The sequence below is a fragment of the Plectropomus leopardus genome, chromosome 15 (genome assembly GCF_008729295.1).
Source record: "Plectropomus leopardus isolate mb chromosome 15, YSFRI_Pleo_2.0, whole genome shotgun sequence".
Lineage (NCBI taxonomy): Eukaryota > Metazoa > Chordata > Actinopteri > Perciformes > Serranidae > Plectropomus > Plectropomus leopardus.
In genome coordinates this window covers 4097378-4120858 of record NC_056477.1, presented here as the reverse complement: position 1 = coordinate 4120858, position 23481 = coordinate 4097378, and the positions used below count along the sequence as shown (strand labels likewise).

The window sequence follows — 23481 nt, the reverse complement described above, 5'->3', positions numbered from 1 at the left end:
TCATCTTCTTGTCATGTTTTATCCTGAATGTTGTCTGTGATGTCTGACAGCTGTTTTAAATGGACTTTATACTGCAAACCAAATCTACTTACGGGTACAAATAAAGTAACCTGAACCTGACCCGTCCGTCTTGCAGTTTTACCTGCATGTTGCCAGAACTGGATGTGTTTGATGCCCACAGTGACCAGTTTGTCCATCAGCATGGGATTACACTTCACCACAAATATCTTCTCCTTATGACCCCTGCAGAGACAGAGACACAGGACACACTTAAAAGGTGTTTTGTACTCTGGCCTCTTCTTTACCCAAACTATGAACACTAACAGTACTTTAAAAATACACAACAGTAGTTGTTAGCTGTTGTCCTCTCCACTATCTAACACCAAAGTCAATAGTAGCAGTAAAAATACAACCCATACATACCCGGAAATACTCCTACTATGCTGTTTAAATGTCTTATGAAAATACATATATTCAATGAATATTTACATGCAGCCAGACATACTCTGATTAACGTTACGCCAGGATGTTTTCAAAGTTTTCAATCAGCCTCTAACATTTATCCAACCACCTTCTTGAAAAGGTAAGCAATACGATATTTGCACATATCCAAAAACCCAAATATCCGACATATCTCACACATCTTAATCGGGAAACGCTACATTTGGAATAAGGCCTACTTTGGAATATCCAACTTAATAGATAGTAACTTTATTAACCCCAAAGGGAAATTCAGGTTTCCAGCAGTTCAGTACCTTATTGTAACAGATACAAAATACAGAGAAAGAAAGAAAAAAATCAGTACAGTAGTCATGGTAAATGTTGTTATCACAATAGTAGTACAACAAGTAGTACTAAAATATAACATGGCTGTAGTGGCAGCCGAGTGGTAGCAGTTGTAATGATAGTATAAGTATTAGCTGTGGTATCAGCTTTAGACAGAAAAAATATCTGTAACAGCAGCAACAATAAAAATAAGTCTAAACGTGTCCTGTCCTCGTAGTAGTTTATGGTAATAATAGTAGCAGTCGTTTAGAGTGGTATTTTTTTTTTTTTTTTACTGTACCTGGCAGTAGCGAGTTTCTCTCCTCTCTTCCAATCCCAAACCACAATTGAATGTCCGTCATCGACTCCCACAGACACCAGACTCTTTCCATCAGCTGCATCGGGAACACGGGGAGCAAACACATCAGGAGGAGGTCTCATCACAAGATATTTAACCATTATAACGGCCCAGGGAGGGAAAGTGTGGTTAGCTCTGTGCTACGAGTTTCCCGTGATGTTTAACATGTTAACATACTTAAACACAACAACATAAAAAACCTACATTGACAGATCTGGGCTGAAGATTTAGGTATGTGAATATTAGAACATATAAGACAAGCTTTGGATTTATATACAGGAGTTTTAAAAACAGCTTAATTATGCAATAAGTCTGAGGATTAAATAACTTTATAATCCTTCCTACTCACTTTTGCACATGTAAATTGATGCAATCTGTGGATGGAATTCATGAAGTACTTTTTATTTCCTTCTATTTGTTGATATGTTTTTAACTACTTTTTTGTTGTATTTTACATGTTTGAAATAAAGACATCCAACAGTCAGTCTTGAGGACTGGTGCTTTACGGTTTCATTATCAGAGACTTTGGGGATTTGTACGATTTTCATGCCGGACTCTCAGTCAGCAGAAGCATAACGACTAATAGGACTAAAATCCTGCACACTGACAGCATCTTGCTGCGTGTCATTGCAGGTCAATGTGTGTGATTTTGTCTGCATGTAATGCTGTCCCATTTGCAAGCTTTGAAGAGCAGCTGTCAGATCACAAGTCGCAGCTGCTGTTCATGTCTCCTCCCTCGCTTAATGCAGATCAAATAGGTGAGGAGAGATTTCAGTCTACATCAAAGCGGTGGACTGTCTGACTGAATAAAATGGAGGGATTCACATCGACCTGAAGGCTGAAAAGTGAGAAATCTGAGGAGTCACTTTCAAGGACTGAAACCCAAATCAGACCTTTAAAGACAGTTTGCACAAAGGTTACCTGAGAAGTCCAGAGCACACACTCCTCTCTGGTGGAAACCTCTCAGCAGAGAGAGACACTTCAGAGTCTGGATGTCCCACACATGAATGGCCGGGTCCCTCCCCACCTGCACACACACACACTTTTAGAATCCACTTACTGCATTCAAGGATACAATATTCATATATTTAAAGATCTGTGTGTGTGTGTGTGTGTGTGTGTGTGTGTGCGCACGCACCTGTCCCGTAGCAGCGTAGTCCTTCAGCGGGTGGATGCTGAGGCTCAGGATGTCGTCGTCGTGGCCGAGGTAGAAGCGCTGGCTGTGCAGCTGCCGGTTGTAGACCACACCAACCGCCGCCACATGATACAACACCTCCCCGCTCTGAGTGTAGAACAGGTTGTTCCTGCAGTCATAACCACGGTACCTGCACACATACAACATTAGCATAAACATGAAAACAATGCAATAAAAAACAAAAACTCTGCAACTCTTAGTTGCATATACAGAATGTGCAAAAACGGTTGCTCCAGTATTAGGACCAAGAGCACCCGGTTAAAACCTGCTACCATATTAGGCACTGAGGGGCTCTTTATTATTCAAGAATCATGAAAAAGTCTGTCAAACTATTTTATCAAGCAAAAACGGTAGTTCATGTTTTAAATGTATAGTTTCTAAATTACAGACAAACCCAAAATTTTAATTCCAGGCTTTTTGATAGCCCTACACGTGATGGGGCCTTTTCTTTTACATAAAGCAACTCTGACGCTTTTTCAGACATATGAACAACACGTAAAAAACTGCCCTCATATTCATGTATGTAAAGAGGTGAGCGTCTGAAAGACACCATATGTATACAGTGTGATGTGTCACCCGTGCACAAACTGCAGCCGGAGGCCTTGGTCTGGTCCTCTCTGTCTCTTCAGAGATCCGACCTGCTGTTTCTTCTCTCTGCTCTGCTGTCGCAACTGAGGCAGGTCCTCCTTATACACCTGCACGAACGCACACACGCACACACACACACACACACACACACACAAATACAAAAAAAGGGCTCTTTTATAATAAAGCAACTAAAGGTCAACATGAAAAGACCATTCATTCATTCATTTTCTGTATCCGCTTGTCCTCCTAAGGGTTGCGGGGGGGCTGGAGCCAGTCCCAGCTGTCATTGGACAGAAGGCGGGGACACCCTGGACAGGTCGCCAGACTATCGCAGGGCCGACACATGTAGACAGACAACCCTTCTCGCTCACAGTCACACCTAAGGGCAATTTAGAGTCACCAATCAACCTGACCAGCAGCGGGGGACATGCAAACTCCACACGGACCGAACAACCCCGGTCTAACCGGGTTTTAAACCAGGGATCCTCTGGCTGTGAGGCAACAGTGCTAACCACGACGCGACCACGCCGCCCATGAAAACAACAAAGCACAACATATTCATTATTTAATTTTATAGACCCTTACAAATAGTAGAGTGCAAAAAGTAAAGTTTTTGGTCATTAAAGGGTTCAAAGTGAATTTGGGTTTCCTACGACGGCAAAGAAACAGCCGGCCTCCTTCTCTCTCTGATTGGCTTACATTCTTAACGGGCAATCACACCGAGACGCAGAAACAGCTGGGAGAACCTGTGTGCGCGTGGCCGAAAGTGACACTGACGAGCGGTGTGACTCTGTACCTTGAGCGAAAAAGTTGAACATATTTAAATTTTTATGAGCGAGCAAAAAACAGCAGAAAAATGTGTCACGCAGCAGCAAGAGAGGAGCGTTGTAGCATAGGGAAACAGCGATGCGTCATCCTCTTTCACTCGCTCTATCAGTCCCACCACATACTTTTGCTGCCAAAATAAGAACAAACAGAGGCTTAATTTAATTAGGTTTAAGTTGTACATCAGAGCATAACTCACAGATTCTTTACATTATACTCCCAGTTTACAGGCCTGCATAGGGAGTTGTAGTTTTAAAACTAGGAGCCTGATTATTCCCCAAATATCGGTAAGATGAATAATAATCATAAATCTAATATATTAAACATTATCTTTTTTCAAGATGCACAATCCATATTTTGTGACACAACAAAATATTGAAGTCGCACAGACTTATCAGAGATAATGCCTTTTGGTCATTGAGCATCGTCATTTAGAAATTTCTTAATAAAGAAAATTAAATCATAAATCATTTCCTAAAAATAACTTTTCATCACGACACAATAATCAATGCATAGCCTCAACAAAACGGCATGACATCGTCTGTCCTCACATCGCTCTGCTCCTCTTTATTAGTTTGAAAATGAAACTGAACACAGCCTGTTTTTCGCCCTCAGCAGAGAATACGCCCGCTCATTTTTCATGCAAATTATTCTGCTGAGGGTGTGTTGGCGTGTTTCAGCCGTCTGAGAGTTTCACAGGGAGAGACTTTGCTCCCAGGAGGTTTGGGTCTGGCAGAGCTCCACTTTCACGCTGCTTTCCATTTACAAGACTGCATATTTCTGGAGCGTCATGGTCGATCAGCGCTGTGAGTTACAGACCATTTCTCTGTGACTGGAATCTAGACGACAACTTTTCCTGTTTGCTCTTCACCGTTTAATCGTCTAAAATTATCTAAATACTGATATGATGACAGCGGAGTGAACACCGGCAGAGAAGGAGAGCAGCGCGGACATTCAGAGACACCAGTGGAGACACCGGTGGAGACACTGATGGACAATGAGAGCAGAGTGGACATGGCTGGGACTATCTGGCGTTCTATCCATATTCCATCGACTACATCTCATATTTCAATCAAGGAAAAGTTATATCGCCATTGAGTCTGTTATCGTTTTATCGCCCAGCCCGAGTATGTACAAAATGTGGTGGCCAGGAAGCCAGTAGAAGAAAGATAAATCAGTGTGGCCCACAAGGATGAAAACCTCATACTCATGTACATCTGTCCATCTCAAACTCTGTAAATAAACTTAACTATGAACACTTGAACTAAGGGAGTGTGTGTTGCACCAGATCTTCACCAAAAGAGGAGCTGAAACTGTAGTGGGGTCAAACAAAGTCTGCTCCTAGTGAGGTTTAAATTTGATCCATTTATTCCAGATTTGATAAAATGTATTCTTTTGAATCCTGGAAGAAAAGGTCAGCTTTTTTCCATTTTAAATATTTCCAAAATTATTCCATACCAGTCCTCTGAGGTGGGTGGTACTGGGTTTAACCACTTTCTAGTGATTGATTTTGTACTTGATGCTGAAAGGGCCTGCAGCAGCTTTGTATCACTGTGTTTCAGAAACACCACATGACCCAGATAGTCTCCAAGTTAAGTTATTTGAGTCCTAAACATTGTACTTAAAGTCTTGTGAATTTTCTTCCAATACAGGTTCAATTTGGGACAATCCCAAAATATGTGGAAATGGTTTGCTTCCGCTGAGCCGCATAGTCTCCAGCATGTCAGGCTCGTGTTTTTGCATCTCCCCAAGTCTCTTCAGGAAGCCTTATTCCCGCCTCTTTTTCTTTAACATACAAAGTGTTTTTATTGGTGTAAAAAAGAGCATTACACAGTCTAGAGATACATTTTTTTGAACTGCCAGCTGATTTCAGGATCTTAAAGAACTGATTCTGCTGCTGACTAATCTGTTAGACCGCACTTCTGATTAAAATAATGTCAGTTTTCCTGCTTTTTTCAATTAAATCTCCGAGCTTCGGTTAAATCTAGACACACATGCACTCTCTCCTTCATCTGTCATACACGCACACACTTCGAGCTCTATCTCCAAACTGCACATTGTTGTAACACTGGCGGCGCCCGGCAAACGGTAGTCGAAGGCACGCGTGCCAGGCAGCGGCTGGCATTGGAGATAAGGTGTGTTTTAGGATTGCCATGGCAACTGCACAGAGCCCTGCTGCGCTGTGGCTGATGGGAATATGAACGAGGAGCTGATACGGCGGAGCCCGGCGAAAGCATTTAAACGTTCAAAGCTGCTCTGTGAAACCACGTTGCCCTGCTCGGGGACTGTGGATCGTAACTGACGTGCAGCTCGTACCTGTCTGTCGTAGTTGATCTGTGTTTCCTGCTCAATATCGGAGTCGAGCTCCGGGACATCTGACACATCGCTGTCCGACTCCTCACTGTTAGAGTCCCCGTGACTGTCTGCAGAGGACACAGAGACAAGTTCGGTTTAACTCAACTATCTAAACCAGAAATTTAGTGAAAGAGGGAAATAAAAACAAAGGTAAACCCAAACTCTCCACTGCAGACATTTATTACGATGCAGAGCTCTTATTGGTTAAACAGAGACCGCCTGTGCTCACTGTAGTGCATGCACACTTTTCTGTATGTGATAATAATGAAGTTAATGGGCTCATCCTGGTTTGATCTTTGTTTAAACCCCATAATGAGCTTCTGTGATACCATCTTCAAACTACTTAAGGGAACTTTAAACAAAGTCGAAATTTGGAGCCATCTGCAGGACCTTTGTAACGTAAATCTCTGAAGTGTCACCAAAAACAGGAACCACTTACACGTCCCTTTTCAGGAAGTCTCCTCAAGAAAACCTGGAATATGTGACCCACGTAACTCTCACAACAGTCCGATCAAGAAAACCCAAAAACCACTTCAAGGAAATTCACAGCCCAGTTAAGCTGCGCTCAGTTACAAGGAAATGTTTTGTTTGTTGTTTGTTTTGCTCACAGGGGACACAGATCTGATTTTTCAGAGTGGTGTGGACACAGAAATCTGATTTTCTGAGCCACTTTCATACGTGGTCCCACATCAGATACGTATCTTTCACAGTGGCCACGAAACCAACGTGAAAACAGTCACATCAGAATTCGTGTGTGTTTTCCCGCGCAGCCGCTGCAGCCATGATTTTTTCACATCACACTTCACTGTGCAGGTGAGGATCACTCACCACACTGCAAAAAGAAACTATACATTTTCATTTAAAAAAGCCAGTGTAGAGGCTGCCGTAAAATTTTAAATCGACTTAATCTGAGAAGTCCAGTTGAGGTAATATTTTCACTGAGCTTTTTTGCAAAGCAGGGGAGACAAAGAAAACACAAGACTTAGAAATAACACTAACAGTTTACAAATTACTGGCAAGAAAATAAACAAAATCAAGCAGACAGAAAAAAACCCCGAATGGATTAAAAAAAATAATAAATTAGGGAGTCCATGAAGACACATTGGGATGTCCTGCCAAACTATGGCTCCACATCCTTCTTTCAAGGCCAGGTCTATAAGCCCAAACCTCATCCTCTGAGATGCAGAGGTGCCCCGGTAATTAAGAAATGGCTCTCTGGTGCAGAAGAACAAAAGGGGTTTATTCTGTGAGGCTGTGAAAGCTTCAGATGGAAATATGCTAGAAATTGAGGTCATTTTGTAATAATTCATCGTATCTTCTCAAATTCAGTCAACTTAAAAATCTCAGGACACTACTTTCTTAAAACAAATATTTTATTTTTTCAGTGCAGACGGTGTTGGAGCCGTCCGTTCTGGGGAAATAATGAGAACAGAGCATTAACCTGTGGTGTTAACGCAGTCTTGGTGACCTCTGGATCTCTTTGCTTTCTCTCGTGACTCTGATTTGTTTCTCATCCTTTAATCTGCACCATTAAAAAGATTTTCTGATCTCCTTACCTTGTATGTTGGTATCCAGTCCTCCGTTCATGACCGACTCTGGTAGAAACCTCCACTGAAAGAGGGCGTGGTCAGCCCCACCTGTGGTCAGCACCCACTGCAGGTCATGTGACCAGCGGACGTTGGTCACGTGGGCCGAGTGGCCGATGTACTTCTTGAATTTGGCTCCTTGGAGAAAACAGACGACTCACATTTTGCAACAAAACAGAGAAATGAGAAAGTACAAAAGACACAAAAAGAAAAAAAGGTACCTTTCTTCAGGCAGGGGAAGCGGTAGAGTTTAACAAGGCCGAGGTCGTCTCCGGTGACGAGCACCGCAGCAGCGTGGTTGGCGTCCACCGCGTTGATCTCAGTTAGATTGGAGTATTTTGGCCAGATGCCGCTGACCTCTGAGCCCAGGACGCCACTCCAGGACGCCCAGCACAGACCTTTCACCTCCTCCTTACTGACGACCGGCTTCCCCACTGCAACGACATAACACGCGAACCTTTTCATTTCTGCAGCACATTTTTCACCAGTTTATCTCTCTGTAGATGCTCATGATAACAAACGGCTTGTTTGCACATTTTTATCAAAAAATCATTTCACAGCGAGAAAAAGTAAATGTGTGGATGGTGCAGATTTGAATCTTTCACGATGATATCTGTTCTGCGTCGAGCGGCAGAGCTGCTTTCTCTCAGTGGAAGTTTTGTGTGAAATCTTGTGTGGAGGCAATGAACAGTCTGTTACATCAGCAGCACAAACACAGTCTCCTGCAGTGTTTTCACTTTACTGTCATTTAAAGAGATGCTATTCTGTATTTTCTTACTTCCCTCCTTGCTCTTCTTTTGTCCTTTATTTGCTCCCTGGCTGTATTTTTCTTTTTTTTTTTTAAAAAAAACTTTATATTTATTCAACACAAAGAAAACACTTCTAACATAGAATACAGAGCAGGCGTACTTATATTTTTGGTCTTTTAAAGTCAATTTTCAACACCATTAAGTAACTATTCAATACGATTTCCTAATAAACACTAATTAATTCTGCATTTACTTCCTCCCTCACAGGCTAAAGAAAGGAGCACAAAAATATGCAGAAAGGCAAAACAGTGGTAATAATAATAAATGGTGAACCAAAGTTAAAAACAAACTGTAAAAAAAGAGAAATTAACAATTAAAAACAAACAAGAAAAGCAAAAGTTTGATCTCTCCTAAAATTTAAACCCCTTAAAGGAGAAAATCGCCCAAATTAAGAATTTTAGTATGTTATTTCAGTGGCCTAGTAAAGTTAAATCAATATTTTTGAACATTAGCTTCTCTCTAAAAGCCAGAGGACAGAAAAGCAAGTCTCAATACGTGATGTCCTTGACTATTAACTCTGGAGCTGCATCACAGACAATAAATGGGAGCCTGATTTTGTGGAACCACAGACTGTTTTTCTTTTTCATGGCCAAATTAGCTTTTTTTTCTATTGAAGTATTCTCAGATCTGAAATACAAAATGTTCCCATATACTCTTACATTTCCCTGGGTGCTCTCAGAGCCACAGAACAGCGCAGAAGAGTTTTACTTTCATTAAACATATTTGAACAACGAAATGTGCTGTACAGAGCCAGAAAACCACATACACACTCATACACACTCATACACACACGTCAATGGTCATAACTAATAATACAAAAAAAACAGTATAAAAAAAAGGAAGGGGCGCAGAGTGAATATTAAACGTGTCCAAAAGTTAGTTTTATAACATCTTTACCAATTCATTATATATGGACCAGCTCCAGACTATAAAACCTATGATATGAGAAATTTTAATTTAACTCTACTTTTTGGATTTGGGAGAAAGTTGTTTGCGTTATTAATATTTTGGATTATCTTTGACCACAGGAGTAACATGTATGAATTTGACATTTAATATTTTCATCACATGAAATTGATTTTTTATGCCATATATAGCAGGATTATTGAAATTTGGTTTGATTATATTATTAGTATTGCAATAATAACAATAATAAGTGTTATTATTATCATTATACTTTCCCAGAAGTAGAGGTTTTTAGGAAAGCACCGATGTATCGGCTGAATGTCGGTACCTTGTTGACTGTGGCTGGGCGATCAGAAATTGAAATAACCGTTAGCAGCTGATGTTTTTCTGTTGTATCATGTCACTTCGTTCAGGCTAAAACTACAGAGCTTAACACTTATGGCCAAAACACAAATTAATGATCAGTAACATAACAATATGAAATAATAAACTGACCGTTTAGCAAACGGACTCTGTGATTGTGCGACGTGATTGCTAACGGTAGTAGCAGCTGGCGTCCCGTCGTCTCGGTTAAAGGTGTTTGAGACAAAATGAGACATTCCAGTGGACGCAGGACGCAGAAAAACTCCCTACCGAGGACGCAACTTACTTTTTTCTTGATAATGCTGCATTTTAAAACAACAAAACCGTGTTAAAATCAGCAGGGGGAAGTTAGTTCACGGTAGCCGTTAGCTGTTAGCAGCGGCAGCCAACCGTCAGGTCGCGCGCATGGTCGCGAGCGGAGGTTCGATTGTGATGCGTTCAGGCTCTACTCAGTAAAAATGAGTATTAAAAGGTAAATCGCAACCTTTTTAAGATGCGTTCAATACAGTCATGTAAAATGTAGTTTTTACCGAAAAAGCACAGTTGATTGATGATTTTTTACAGCAATATTTAAAAAAAAAAGCACATTAAGGGAGGAATTATGATATAGCCTATTATTTTTTAGTAAAAAGCTTTGAAGCATTTTTTTTTTTTTTATCAAAAATCTGTTTTTCAAGTTTATTATTAACCTTTTAACACCTTGATTAACATCAGTTTCTTTGTGCTGCGTTCAGACACCTTTCCCATGTATTTAATTTGAATACAATAAATTGGTTTGAGTTCTTTTGAAAACATGGGAGGAAAAGCGATGAGCAATTTGGCAAGAAATGTTGTGCAAATTGGGAAAAAAGTAAAGGTGGACAGGAAAATTACCTGAAAACTAGCTGCGGGGGATTATTAGATATTATTTGTAAAAAAGGGGAAAAATACATACATATATATATATATATATATATATAAATAAATTAATTAACCATGTTCTTAAGGTCATCTTAAGGTCATTTTCTTCTTTCATTCTTTTTTTTTCTGGAAGTTTTCTTTTTTTTTGCTCATTTTTGGGCCATCTCTTGTGAAGTTAAGTTACTCAATACCTTCAAACGATTTTTTTTTTTTCAAAAAATCCAGCCAATTTAACCTGAATAAGCAGCAAATAAGTGATGAATGGATGGATTTTTTCCCATTAGTGTATTTACATTCTGTTATTACCTCTATAGCATTCATTAGTGGCAGAGTCCATTCTTGCTCTGAATTAAACTGCTTTCACATGAACAAGGGATTCATAGGCATAAAATCAAGCGTAGATTTATCAGATTGATATCGTACCCACCATTTACTGATCACTGTAATGCTACTGCTACCTTCCTGCTGCTTCATTATAAAACCATTTAAAATCAAGTGGATGACTTTATTGTGAAGCAGCCACATAACACACAATATATCTATCACTGATGTCAACACCGATCGCGATCGCTCATCAATAATGTGTCTACAAAACACGATGGCAGTGATTTAGTGGATGTTGTCGTCAGTGGATGAGTTATAAATGTGTCAGGGAGTGATGAGGAGTCTGCAGCAGATGAAGAGCAGCACACCTGCAACTCCTCAGCAACATAACCAGCTCCTTTTACTGATGCCGTGTGGAAAACATGCGTGTGTGCAGCATAAAATCACAAAAAAGGACAATTACTGACTGACTTCTTTTTTTTAAACGACAAAGACAAAGTAGCTGCTCAAGGAGGGTTTGCTGCCTCCAGAAAAGAGTAACTTAGTGTTAAACTGCAGTTGCTGTTACCATGGCAACCACAAGTGTCACCAAGTCAACGAGGAGTGAAATCTGAAGGATTTAAACATTTCCATCTCTCCATCTTATGATATTTTACGCCACACTCTGCCTCCTGCCTCACTCTCTTTCTATCTCGTCACATCGCCGTGTGTCTCCTCCTTTCTCTGACAGGTACACCGGAGAAAAACAATTTTATTCACTTTATGAATAAATGCATGAATCTGACTCTGTGTTTGTGTGTGTGTGTGTGCGCTTGTATCTAACAGAGTGCCTTAGTGTCATTACACACTTTCCAGAGTGTCGGAAAAACACAGAGTTGTAACATGAAACTGATTTAATCAGTGTTTTTATCAGTTTTAATCACCCGTTGCATTTGTTTTGGTGGAGGAAAAGACCTCTGCAGGCAAAGCGTATCTCGCTAAAAAAAATCTCCTGAATGATAAACACTGAAGTAATTCTGACCAGGAGAAGTTTCAGCTGGTTGCAATCTGCAATCCTCACCACTAGATGCCACTAAATCCCGCTAAATCTGACATACTGTTACTTTAAGTCAAGCTTTGTGTATCGTTATGGCCAAAAACAGAATGATGCACATTGTTGCTCTGTAAGCTGTAATATAAAAAAAATAATTTAAAAATTTAAAAAACGCTCTTAATTCTAGAAAATCCCAGAAAATTTGAGGAGTATTAGGCTCAAAAGAGCGTGGAGAGACTCACTGGGCATTCGGTAGAAAAGACGTTCTCCAGCTCCGTCGTTGGTCTGCAGGATTTTGCTGTCTGCAGACCAGTCCAGGTGAGTGATGAAACTGGTGGATTTACTGCATTCTCCTACCTGCAGGCCGACAGGACACAGAGGAAATAACCAGTTCAATCATACATGTAGGAAACTTTCTGAAGCATTTTGGGAGCTTGACTGCTAACTAAGGAATAACTCATCCTCCAAACTGACCATCACCAACCAACCCCTGTAAGGTTAAATTGTTTAAAATAACTTTGTTTTTTCTTTGCATTCCTCCACAGAAGAATTCAAAAACTAAGAAAATTCTTGTTGAATTTAGCCATAGGGTACATGTTTCACAAAAGCAAAACTATGTGAAAACCTAAGTTTACTCTCATGCAGCTCGTGCAACATAATCCAAGTCTCATTTATCCAGATGTATGCTCAGTATTTCACAAACAGACAGCCCTTTTCCGGCTTACCTATGCTCTCTTTAAAGCCAGACTCTGTTGACAAAAACAGTAATTTTCCTCGCTGAACACTGGAGTTGCTGCTCTACTGCTACCTTAAAACTGTCGTTTTGTTTAATGCCTTAATTGCCTGACTTTGGTGAATTTAAACACTTTAAAATCTCAAAGTCACACAGTAATGCAAACATGAGCTGATCAGGCAGCGGTAGACCAGTAACTCCAGTGTTCAGCGAGGTAAAATTATTGTTTTTGTCAATGGAGTCTGGCTTTAAAAAAAGCATACCACTGATAGTATGGATATCACTGAGTAAGTACTGAGCATACGATGGAGAAATGAGACTGTGCGAGTTGTGTGTGAGAGTTTGTTAAGGGTTGTTTTGATAAAGTTAAGCTGTTTTAAAAGGTGGTCATCTATGACTTAATCCAGAATTATCTCAGTTTTTGGAGTCTTTGCTCATCATGGAGACATGCGAGTAAAAGTTTTCATCTCAAATTCAACGTAAGACTGGTGAGTAATTGATACATAAATTGTCATTTTGGGGGGGCAACCTGTCAATGTGCCTCCATCTCTACCTTCTTGTATCTCTGGGCGACAGCGTAGATGTCCACGAGTCCGTCATTGGAGCCGACAGCGAGGTACGCACCGTCTGGAGAAAACTTCATCTCATGAATCACCTCCTTCCTGTCTTTGATGTGGACGACCTCCGTCATGTCTCTGAGACAACAGAGCAGTGTTAGAAATTATCCAGTTTATGTTTGATTTGTGTGTGTGTGTGTGTGTGTGTGTGTGTGTGTGTGTGTGTGTGTGATTATATGTGCGTTCTACCTGACTCTCAGCACAGTGAAGGATCCGTCCTTCATGCCCAGAGCCAGCTGGTATCCGTCCACACTGAACGCCACGCTCCGCACAGCCTCCTCCATGTTACAGCGAGCGATGAGGGCGTGATCCACCAGACTCCACAGCCTGATGCCGTCAGATAGACGTACATTTAGTCATATTCACACCTAAAGACCTTATACACACATACTGTAACCTAACAACCTGTGACTTTATCATAACCTGAACTTTTAACTTTTAACTTATAAAGACGTCTAGTGGCGAGACAAGATGCTTTGTGAATACTGCACCAGATCTTTTCAGATATATGCATTACAAAGACACCAGCAGGACAAACATCGTCATTTTTCCATTTACAGCTCTTACAGATGTAGTCAGTGTTAGCGGCAAAGTACATTTACCCACAGGAAAGAATTTTAGTTTCAGGAGCGCACCACTAAAGCCAGTACAGTACAGTTCAATTTTGTTAAAAATTAGGCAATATTACTTTATTTTAATCTGTAAACCTTTTTATTTGGGAAGCACTCTGTGCTTGAGCTTGAAAAGTGCTATCTAAATAAAGATTTTTTTCTTTATTATTATTTTTTTTAACTATCATCATCATTATATTATAACTATAACGGTTATTATTATTATTATTATTATTATTTTTATTTATTATTATTATTATGCAGGATTGTTGGTTACTGTTTTAGAGCAAATGTGAAAGTAAAAGTCAATCCCAGATTCACTCTCATTTAGCATTTCACAGCAATATGTGTGTTTTTTGTTATTGTTTGTTTTTGTTTTTTTTTCCAGCGCTGTGTCCCTTAGATGCCTGCGTCTTCTGGTGTGGCACCTGGTCGCCACCTTTTTATAAAGCCCTGACCTCACCTGAGTACCGTGGGGGTGTACGCCTTCAAACGTCCCAAACACAGAAAATAAACAGAAAACAGGAAAATACAGGCCGAGGATGGAGACTCTGCAGATAAATACTACCCTGCACACTTGTAGTGGGTCATAACTTGTGACTGAAATACTTCTATATGAGTCTATACATTGATTTTAAAGTAAATTTGGCATAGTATACATATAAATTTGCAACCATAAACTGCATATGCACCAAGCTTGAACTTGACAAGCTTGACTGGTGTAGCAATTTAAACAAAAAACAATTATATAAGTAAAAAAAAAAAGAGGAAAGCAAACATCTCTTTGTCTTTACTGCTGTCGTTTAGCACCTGCGTTCAGCCGACTGTGTGGTTATATCTATAATTGGTCTCTGAGGAATCTCCTGCAAACTGAGCAGATGCTGCAGACGAGCACAAACCGTCAAATCAACTCAAACACTGAACCTGAGCTCCCTCCCGCAGGAGCTGGGAGCACCTGCAGCTGTCTGTGGTTGTACTGGGCGGCTCCCAGTATGTGTGCTGCTGCACTGACCTGACAGAGCGGTCGTCGCTGCCGGTGACAGCCAGAGGTTTTTTGGGGTGAACGTCCAGCGCCCAGAGCTCGCCCTCGCTGTGTCCCTGCATGATCAGCAGCGGCTTGTCTCGATCCTCACCATCACCTGGACACACACAGTCAGACTTTGTGTCACTGTTATGAGATGACGCTGCTTTCACATATTTAGTGTCAAGTTTAGGCTCAGTTCTGACTTTTACTCAAGCACTGTACAATTTGAGGTACTTGTACTTTATTTGAGTACTTTCTGTTCATGCCAGTTTCTACTTCTGCTTCACTGCATTTATCTGACAACTTAACGTACTTTACAAATGAATATTGTGACGCAAAAAATATGAAAAGTTTATTATCCCCATGAAATCTGAATCAGTGTCAGTTTCTTGTGCTGTATTGAGATACCTTTCACAAGCTATTTAAACCTTTGACCCTAAGCAGATTGATTTGATTTCTTTAGAAAGCAAATTTGGCCAGAAAATTCCTGCAAGTTGCAAGAAATTAGTAAAAGTGACAAGAGAATGAAAATTAGTTGAAAAATGAAATAAAATAAAATGAAAAAAAAATTAAAATTCTAGCAAACATTTTTCACAAAATAGTATGTATAATTATTATAACCATATATTTAAAACTGTCACAGAAAAAATGAGTCCAATGAGGGGTTTGGCTAATTTCTATTTTTTTTCTTTTGTTTTTGATTTTTTTACTTTCTTTGTTTTTTTTAAGTTTTTCTTGTATTTTAATAATTTAATTTTTTTTGGGCCATATGTTGGTAAGTTGCTCATTTTTTCTACCCATGTTTCAGCATGCCCCAAGTTTAAAGGAGCAGTCAGGAGAACCGACATCGAAGCGAAACAATGCACTGCTGTGGACGAGGGCAGCCACAAAACAGCTTAAAAAATCTCCTTTCTCGCCTCAAAAACTTTCACAAAACTTTATGTATAATTATTATTATAAACTATGTATTTAAAATAATGTCACAGAGAAAAAGAGTAACGATTTTGTTCATTTTTTGTTTTAGTTTTTTTGTATGTTGTAGGTAATTTTGTTGTTACATTTAAAAGAAATTTTTAAAAAAATCCTGCTATTTTTTGGGCCAAGCCTTGGTTAGTTTCTCATTTCTTCTACCCATGTTTCAGCATGCCCTCAGTTTGGAGGAGCAGTCAGGAGCAACGACATCAAAGCAAATCAATGTACTGCTGTAGACGGGGGCAGCAACAAAACATATTTCACCCAGCGAAGAAAATCGTCTCCTTTCTCACCTCAAAGATCTCACTGTCCTGCGTTCCCGCCAGGATCCGGTCGGCTCGCCAGCAGACGCTGCGAATAGACAGACCTGGAGGAGGAAGAGGAGGAGAAAGAGGATTAGATCAGCTGTAAATAACTGCTGAAATATTTGGAGAAACAACAGCTGCAACAACAGTGATTAACAGGTTTTAAGGTAAAAGACCGGAGAGGTTAAGAATGGATGCAAATCCAAAAAAACCCCAAAAGTGAGCCAGTGTGGAAGAGAGAAAATCAGGATACATTTTTTTTAAAAAAGATGGTAAGAGGAAAAGAGTTTACGAAAGAAACTGTGATAAAAGAAAAATGAGGAAGAAATAAAGGACAAAAACTGGAGAAAAATGAAATGTTGGGACAATATGGAGGAGGAACCATCGAGTGATTTAGGATTTAAAAGGAGGAGAAAAAGCAGAAAAATATTGAAAGAGGTAAAAACATAGAGAGTGGGGGAAAAAAGAAAGGGAGAAAAGCTGAAGCCGGATTGTAGAGAGAAGATTAAATCTAGCTGAGAGTGAAGAAAAACCAGAGAGAGATCGATGATTGTTGATGAGGAGGCGTTTCAGACTCGACCTCTCGGCTCTCATTAACTCCAGCTAATGAGCAGCTCTTCAAACGTTAGAGTCCGTTTAGTGCAAAATAAATCTGTCTCTCAGACAGTTTTCTTGATGAGCTGCAGTGGAGGGAGATTTATATACTTTGGAAAGTATCCACTTTATTTATCAGAGATGGTTAAAGTTAAAGTAAAAGTACTAATTAAACACTGTAAAAATGTAAAGTGTAATCAGGAAAAATGTTAGACTGTTATACTATGAGGATTTGGTGATATTTATACGTCTTCTGTGCTATATATCAGAGGGAAATATTGTGCTTTTTACTGCACTAAATTTATTGAAAAGACAAAATTTCACATGTTAACCCTTGAAACGAAATCGAGCATGATTTCTTTCAAAAACACAGGAAGAAGACAATGAGCAAATTAGGAAATTACCCAAAAAATTAGCAAAACATTTGTAAAAAGTACAAGAAAAATTACCTGAAAATTTGGATAAATAAATAAATAAATAGACAGATAAATGAATAAATAAAAAAAATTACAAACAAAACCAAGAGACATACAAATAAATAAATAAATAAACATAAAAACCAGGGAATAACCTGAAAACAGGGTTTGAAAATGAGTTATTCTGTAATTTTTTTTAAAATATATAATAATTCTAATTATAAATATAGTTTTTTGGACATTTTTTCCTAGCTTTTAAAAAAAAAAACATCCCAAATTTCTTGCAGTTTGCAGGACATTACTTACCAAGCTCATTTTCTATTTTCCCATGTTTTTAAAAGAAAGAAATCAAACCAAATGGTTAATTATTACATCTATAGGAGAAATGTAGAGGTGACAGACAATATAGAGGAAAGATTTTAACTTTTGATGCTGCAGGAGGAAGTGACACACTCACTTTTTCTTTCTCACTATCTTCCAACCTCTCGGTCAAACTCCTGTTCCCCAGCATCCAAAATTTAATTTGCAGAGCCGTTCAGCAGCACAGCGCTCGCCAATTAGAGCGTCTGCTGTCGCTGACGGCATGAATCAGCGTGTGAGGTTCCCTGTAACTTTGTTAGAAACTTCTCCTCGGAGGTTCTCGAGCCAAAGCAACCCGATACCAGAGGAGTTTATGAGGGAAACTGTAAGAGTTGCACTGTCAGAGCACCGCAGGAGGGATCTCTGATATGTCGTCTCAGAGGTGTTAACAGCAGCCGGAAGGCAGCAGAGGGGAAAACTTCACCACTCAGAGGAAAAAAATCACATAAAAGAGTGAGCATGTCTTGCTCTCATTTCATTTTCAACATTTTCTCTTCCTCTCCTGAGAAAAACAACACTCATCATCACTGTGCTTTTGAATGTTTACTCTCTCATGCTGATGGGTTGGTTTTCAGGCAGCTCAGTCACCAGAATAAAAAGTTTGCATTTTTTTAGCAAACCACGGATGTGATCCATTTCTACGTTACTTACGTGTTATATAAACGTTTCTAATGTGACATATATGAACTCACTTTGTCACCAGGGAAACCAAGGAACAACAACAGCGCTTGTGATTTATCAAGTCACCGCTGTGTTTCCAGCAGCGTTTAGGCACCAAGTGAGGGTGTTTTTTAGGGACCCCCGCTATGTTTCCAGCAAGCCAAAAAGTTCTGAGTTTTTTTTTTTTTTTTCCCAAGACAACAACACTGCTTTTCCTGCAGGGATTGTGCCCCCCAAATCTGGTACTTTAGGTTGAATAAACATCTTGTCAGCCTTAAATACAGGCGTTCAGGTGTGCCTCAAAACACAAGCTATTGAGATCACAACCTTTGGATGTGCATATTTAAGGCAAGAGGTCACTGATAATATTGTTGCAGGTGTGGTTTTCAGCAGAAGTAGACTGTGAAAATGGCTTTTTTTTTAAATAACTATATTGACTCTATACCACCTTTTACTACAGATGAGGAAAATAACAATATATCTGTTTTACTTTTACTTTTCTGCTTCTGTTTCAAAATAAAAGCCACCTGACAACGTCTCTGTGGATCACTCACTGACACAAGGCATTTTATTTTGAAACATTTGCAGGACCGTGTTGCTGACATTGCAGGAGCTGCACGGCTTCATAAATGAGTAGAATATGTGCTTATAATTATGGAAATTTAGTACTGACAGCAGCAGGAAGCTCTGCAGAACGCCACAGTAACAGCGCTGTCAGTGTGCACGCGCTGCTCAGGCATGCAGTGTGCTCCAGGTGTGACGATAACAAACTTTTCTGTCTCATACATTTTAACATTTTTCCCCTTCAGAGAGGAAGAAAACTGAAAACCTGTCCTTTCTTTAACCCTCAGAGGAAACCGTCTGCTGCTGAGAGAGTAACTTTGTCTAAAGCCCTGCGAGAGGTGAAGGAGTCAAACTTCCAACTTCTCCAGAACGAGGCCACATCCAGCCCTGACTGGGAACAGAGACGAAAAAACCTTTACCTCCTTACCTCGTCATTTCTTTTCCTCAAAAATCTTCAGAGAGGAGAGGTAAAAAAGGAAGCCAGGGGCTTAATGGTTCACCCCCGCAGCTTCTCCTAAAGGAATAACATCTCTTTCTTCTGCCAGACAACGAAAGAGGTTCAAATATTCACCACCTCTGGCTTTTCACCAAAATCAGGTCAGTCCCTTCCTCCTTACAAACTTTTACACCCCAAAAACTTCTCCGCAAAGACAGAAAATCAGGTCATTCCTGTCTCCAACTACAGACAGAAGACGACAATTAAAGGTCTCTACGAACACCTTAAGAGATAAAAGAGAGCGCCTGAAATGGAGCTGAAAGATTCAATCTTCCCCCTCCTCCACATTTTCCCAAAAAAAGACTGACGTGTCACAACCTTCAACTGAGAAAAGAGTCTTTGATTTCAAAGTGACCTTTTCTTGACTCTTTATTCCTCTCTTGTAAGGAGAGTGACGTGCAGATTTTGCCTTTAGAAAAAAGAGATATAGTGATATTTCACTTCAGTGGGTTTTATTCAGGGAAAATTAGGTTTAAAGGAAGATTTTAAAAGCCTGCAGGGTGTTTTTGGTGAGTTTTTGAGTCTCATAAACAGGAGACATCTGTACAGGTGTAAAGGTCTCACACAGACAGTTGGTGAAGTCTCTGTCAGCCTCCGCCTGGTATTAAAAACGGTTTAAATATCATTTTTGTCTCTGTGTCTCGTCTCGGCTGATGCAGGGCAACAATGAATCAAAGAAATTACGTTTCCACCAGGGTGCATTTAAACTATAAGTGTCAGCCTGAGCATCCTGAGCTTTAATTTAATCGAATAACTTTCTAGCCGTATTTCGGTGTGTCGTTGAGTACCTTTGTATCCCTGCTCGGCCTCTCGCAGGTCGATCTTGGTGATGGGTTTGAAGTCGGCGTCCCACAGTCGGATGCAGCCGTCTCTGCCTCCTGTGGCAAAACCCTCCTCACAGGAATACATGCTGAAGATACCAGCCTGCACACACACACAAACATACACACAGACACACACAAGTGTAAAAAACTTGGACCGTGACACGTAAGTTAGATCGTGACATGTGGTTTGTCCAAGTGGTGTAGCCGTAGTTAGCCGTCAGAGATGGCTGACCTCTCTGCACATGCACACCATATATCACACAGGGACTCGCATCGGGTTTTGTGTAAATGGGAGACTCATGAGTACCCAGAGAACCCATTTTCATTCAGGTATCATGAGGTCAGAGGTCAATGGACCAAAATTTGACCTAACTTTGGAGCGCTATAGCTCCCCCTTACTGAGAAGCTAGTATAAACATGGTCAGTACCAATGACCAGATTCCTCAGCTCTGCTAGTTTTATATGATACCAGTATCATCAGTAAAAGTCGGCCTCTATGGGAATATTAGCTGGCAATAAAAGCGATTTTTAAAAATGAACACATTTATTACGGACCTTAATCGTATCGCGATTAACACATTAACGCCTACAGCCCTAATTTTCACATGATGTAGTATATGAGCTAAAATTGAGAAGCATAGTTCAGGCCCTCAATGATTTGTGAGCTGTTTTGTGACGGTTGCAGCCTGAAATGCCTGATTTCACTGCAGCTTTTCCGAATAATTGCAATGCATGTTGCCATATTTTTGGCATTTTTCTTTCGCAGTGAAATTACAGGGGCAGGTGAAAATTGCAAAAATAGTTGGTCCCCAATCAATCCATAAATAAACATATTCAATTATTTTTGTGTGAATCAATTCAAGATAAACAAAGTTTTCTTAACAACTTCAAGGTAAACCAGCATGACTGATTGATATAGAAATGGTTATTTGGGGAGGTAAATATTCCTTTAAAGATTGTCTCAACATTTGACTCATGGCTGCTGTAGGTGAGAACTTTTAATGGAGGTCAATGGTTTCTCACCCCGTGTGCAGCCTGAACTGTTCGTATCAGGTTGAGCAGCTTCCAGACGTAAATGTCCCCGTTCAGCGCCCCGGAGTATGTGATGTCGTCTTTGGCCGCAGCGACACACAGGATGGTCTGCAGGTCGCCCGTCTTCCCGAAAATCCCCCTCTTTGGAGTGAGAGCGTTACCACACAGAGACCAGAACTACAGAGACAGAAGGGACATATGAGACAAAAGGAGACTTTTATTTTTATGTTCATTATGCCTTTATTTAGATATGAAAGTATAGAAAAGCCACAGAGTGTTTTTACTCACTGTTAAGTCATTTTAAACATTTATTTTAATGTGATCCTCAAAGCAGGAACACAAGAGTCACCTGGATAATTAAGCTACATGTGCAAGAATCACGTTTTTCCGCCACTTTTGATCGTATCCAGCTGTCCAAGTTTTGAGAATGAAACGTCAAGTTTAACTTTTAACCACATCACATCTTCTAGGACAAATTAATGGTCCTTTAGTCCTAACAATAATATAAGGAAACAATTTAGAGAATTGAGTTCAGTAGCATCCAACTGATAATTTTTTATTTATTTTTTTATTCATTTATTTTCCTTTTTTAAATTTTTATTATCATGATTTTTTTTATCATTATTTTAAAATATATTTTCTTTAAATACTTTATTTATTTATTTATTTATTTTTTTTTTTTTTTGTTATAATTTTTTGTTGTTGTTATTTTTTTAAAAATATTTTTTTTTTGATTTGTGTGCATGTACGTTGTTCGTGTGCTGATTGATGTGACGTAATGTATTACTTTACACTAACTAAAGACACACTAAATAGTTCAGAAAACTAAAAAAAAAAGGTGAACTTTTAAGGCAATATGGTCATGAAGCCCTAAAAATGCACAAAATAAAATTTTCAATTTTGTCAGTTTGGTGTGTGCTCTAAACACTATTATAGTCATTATAATACCCATGATCCCCAGCAGCTGTTTCTATGGAAAAATAAACACACTCTACGATAATTAACAGTGTGTATTTACTTGTGTGTGTGTGTACTGTGTGTTACCTTGATGTGTTTGACTCCACAGCTCACCAGGCGGTTCTGCTGAAACGGATCCCAGCTGACGTCGAAGATCTGGAGTACAGAAGAGATGTAAGCACGCAAATACAGTCTAGATATATAACACACACACACACACACACACACACACACACACACACTCTGTCCGAGTGTCCGGTGGCTGTAGCCAGGATCTTCCCTCTCTTCCACTCCCAGATACACACTGTGTTTTTGGCATCGAGGCCGACCGAGGCTAACCGCTACAGAGAGAGAACATATTGTTATTCAACACACATAAATATTGTGATTTTCTTTAACTGTGGTAACTAATTAATAAGGACCATGAAAAAGTAATTATTTAACATTTCCTGTCTCATAATTCAGGTCAGCATTGACTTTTTGACATGAAATATTTATATAATTTTACAAAACTTTCCTGAATTTTTGAGCTCCTTAAACAAAACCATAAAAACATTGATTACACCTAAATTGCCCTGAGCGCATAAATGCAATAAAGCATAAGACAAATGAAAAACCTTGACAGTGAAAACTTTGCTGATATTTCATATATACTTTTTTTTTTTTTTTTTTTTACATTTGTTTGCATTTCATTGTTGTTTTTATTTGTTGTTTCCTTTGTAAAAATACTTTGTAACCTTGTCAAGAAAAAGTACTACGTAAAAAAGTTTATTATAATTATTATAACATTTAAAAAAATGAGGCAACAAACTGATAAAAATTGGCAATATCACCACATATCTTAAATTTACGACTTTTGAGTTAATCCGACTAAGAATTTCTACTTCTGTTACTTTAAAAAGATAAAACATGTAAGATGTAGTTTCTTGTTGCTTATTTTAATCAGTTCATAGAGGGGTTTCTTTTATAGGTTATCATCTGTTTTTTGTTATTCCTGTTTTTTTTAAAATGTTTATCTTTGTCTGTTTTACTTGCTCAAAATAAATAAATAACTAAATATATAAATAATAAAAATCATAAATATAGATTTTTTTCCTCACATTTTTCCTCGTAATAGTTTGTAAGCATTTATTCTTAATTTGATGAGTTAATTAAATGATCCTCTGGACTTTCAGTCAACTGAACTCGTGATCATACATTATGAAACTTAAATTTGACACTAAAAAAACTGATCTAAAAATATTGCGCTCATAATAAAAAGAAAAGTTTATTTGATCAAACTGACCAAAGGACACAAATTAACAGGACT

At 39.1% G+C, this 23481-nt stretch overlaps 1 protein-coding gene across 1 annotated transcript in view; it reads right to left on the bottom strand.

Moving 5' to 3' along the window:
• LOC121954837 (echinoderm microtubule-associated protein-like 6) overlaps window positions 1–23481 on the bottom strand; it is a 58845-nt gene that overhangs the window by 6913 nt on the left and 28451 nt on the right. Inside the window, exons 3-19 of the mRNA XM_042502547.1 lie at window positions 22415–22513; window positions 22260–22328; window positions 21207–21392; window positions 20148–20283; window positions 16258–16331; window positions 14981–15096; window positions 13547–13684; window positions 13294–13435; window positions 12250–12364; window positions 7894–8106; window positions 7643–7810; window positions 6048–6154; window positions 2895–3013; window positions 2262–2448; window positions 2045–2150; window positions 1067–1160; window positions 143–243 (exon numbers count right to left, since the gene is read on the bottom strand). Coding sequence (XP_042358481.1) covers window positions 143–243; window positions 1067–1160; window positions 2045–2150; window positions 2262–2448; window positions 2895–3013; window positions 6048–6154; window positions 7643–7810; window positions 7894–8106; window positions 12250–12364; window positions 13294–13435; window positions 13547–13684; window positions 14981–15096; window positions 16258–16331; window positions 20148–20283; window positions 21207–21392; window positions 22260–22328; window positions 22415–22513 — 2170 coding nt within the window. The remainder of the gene's footprint in view (window positions 1–142; window positions 244–1066; window positions 1161–2044; window positions 2151–2261; window positions 2449–2894; window positions 3014–6047; window positions 6155–7642; window positions 7811–7893; window positions 8107–12249; window positions 12365–13293; window positions 13436–13546; window positions 13685–14980; window positions 15097–16257; window positions 16332–20147; window positions 20284–21206; window positions 21393–22259; window positions 22329–22414; window positions 22514–23481) is intronic.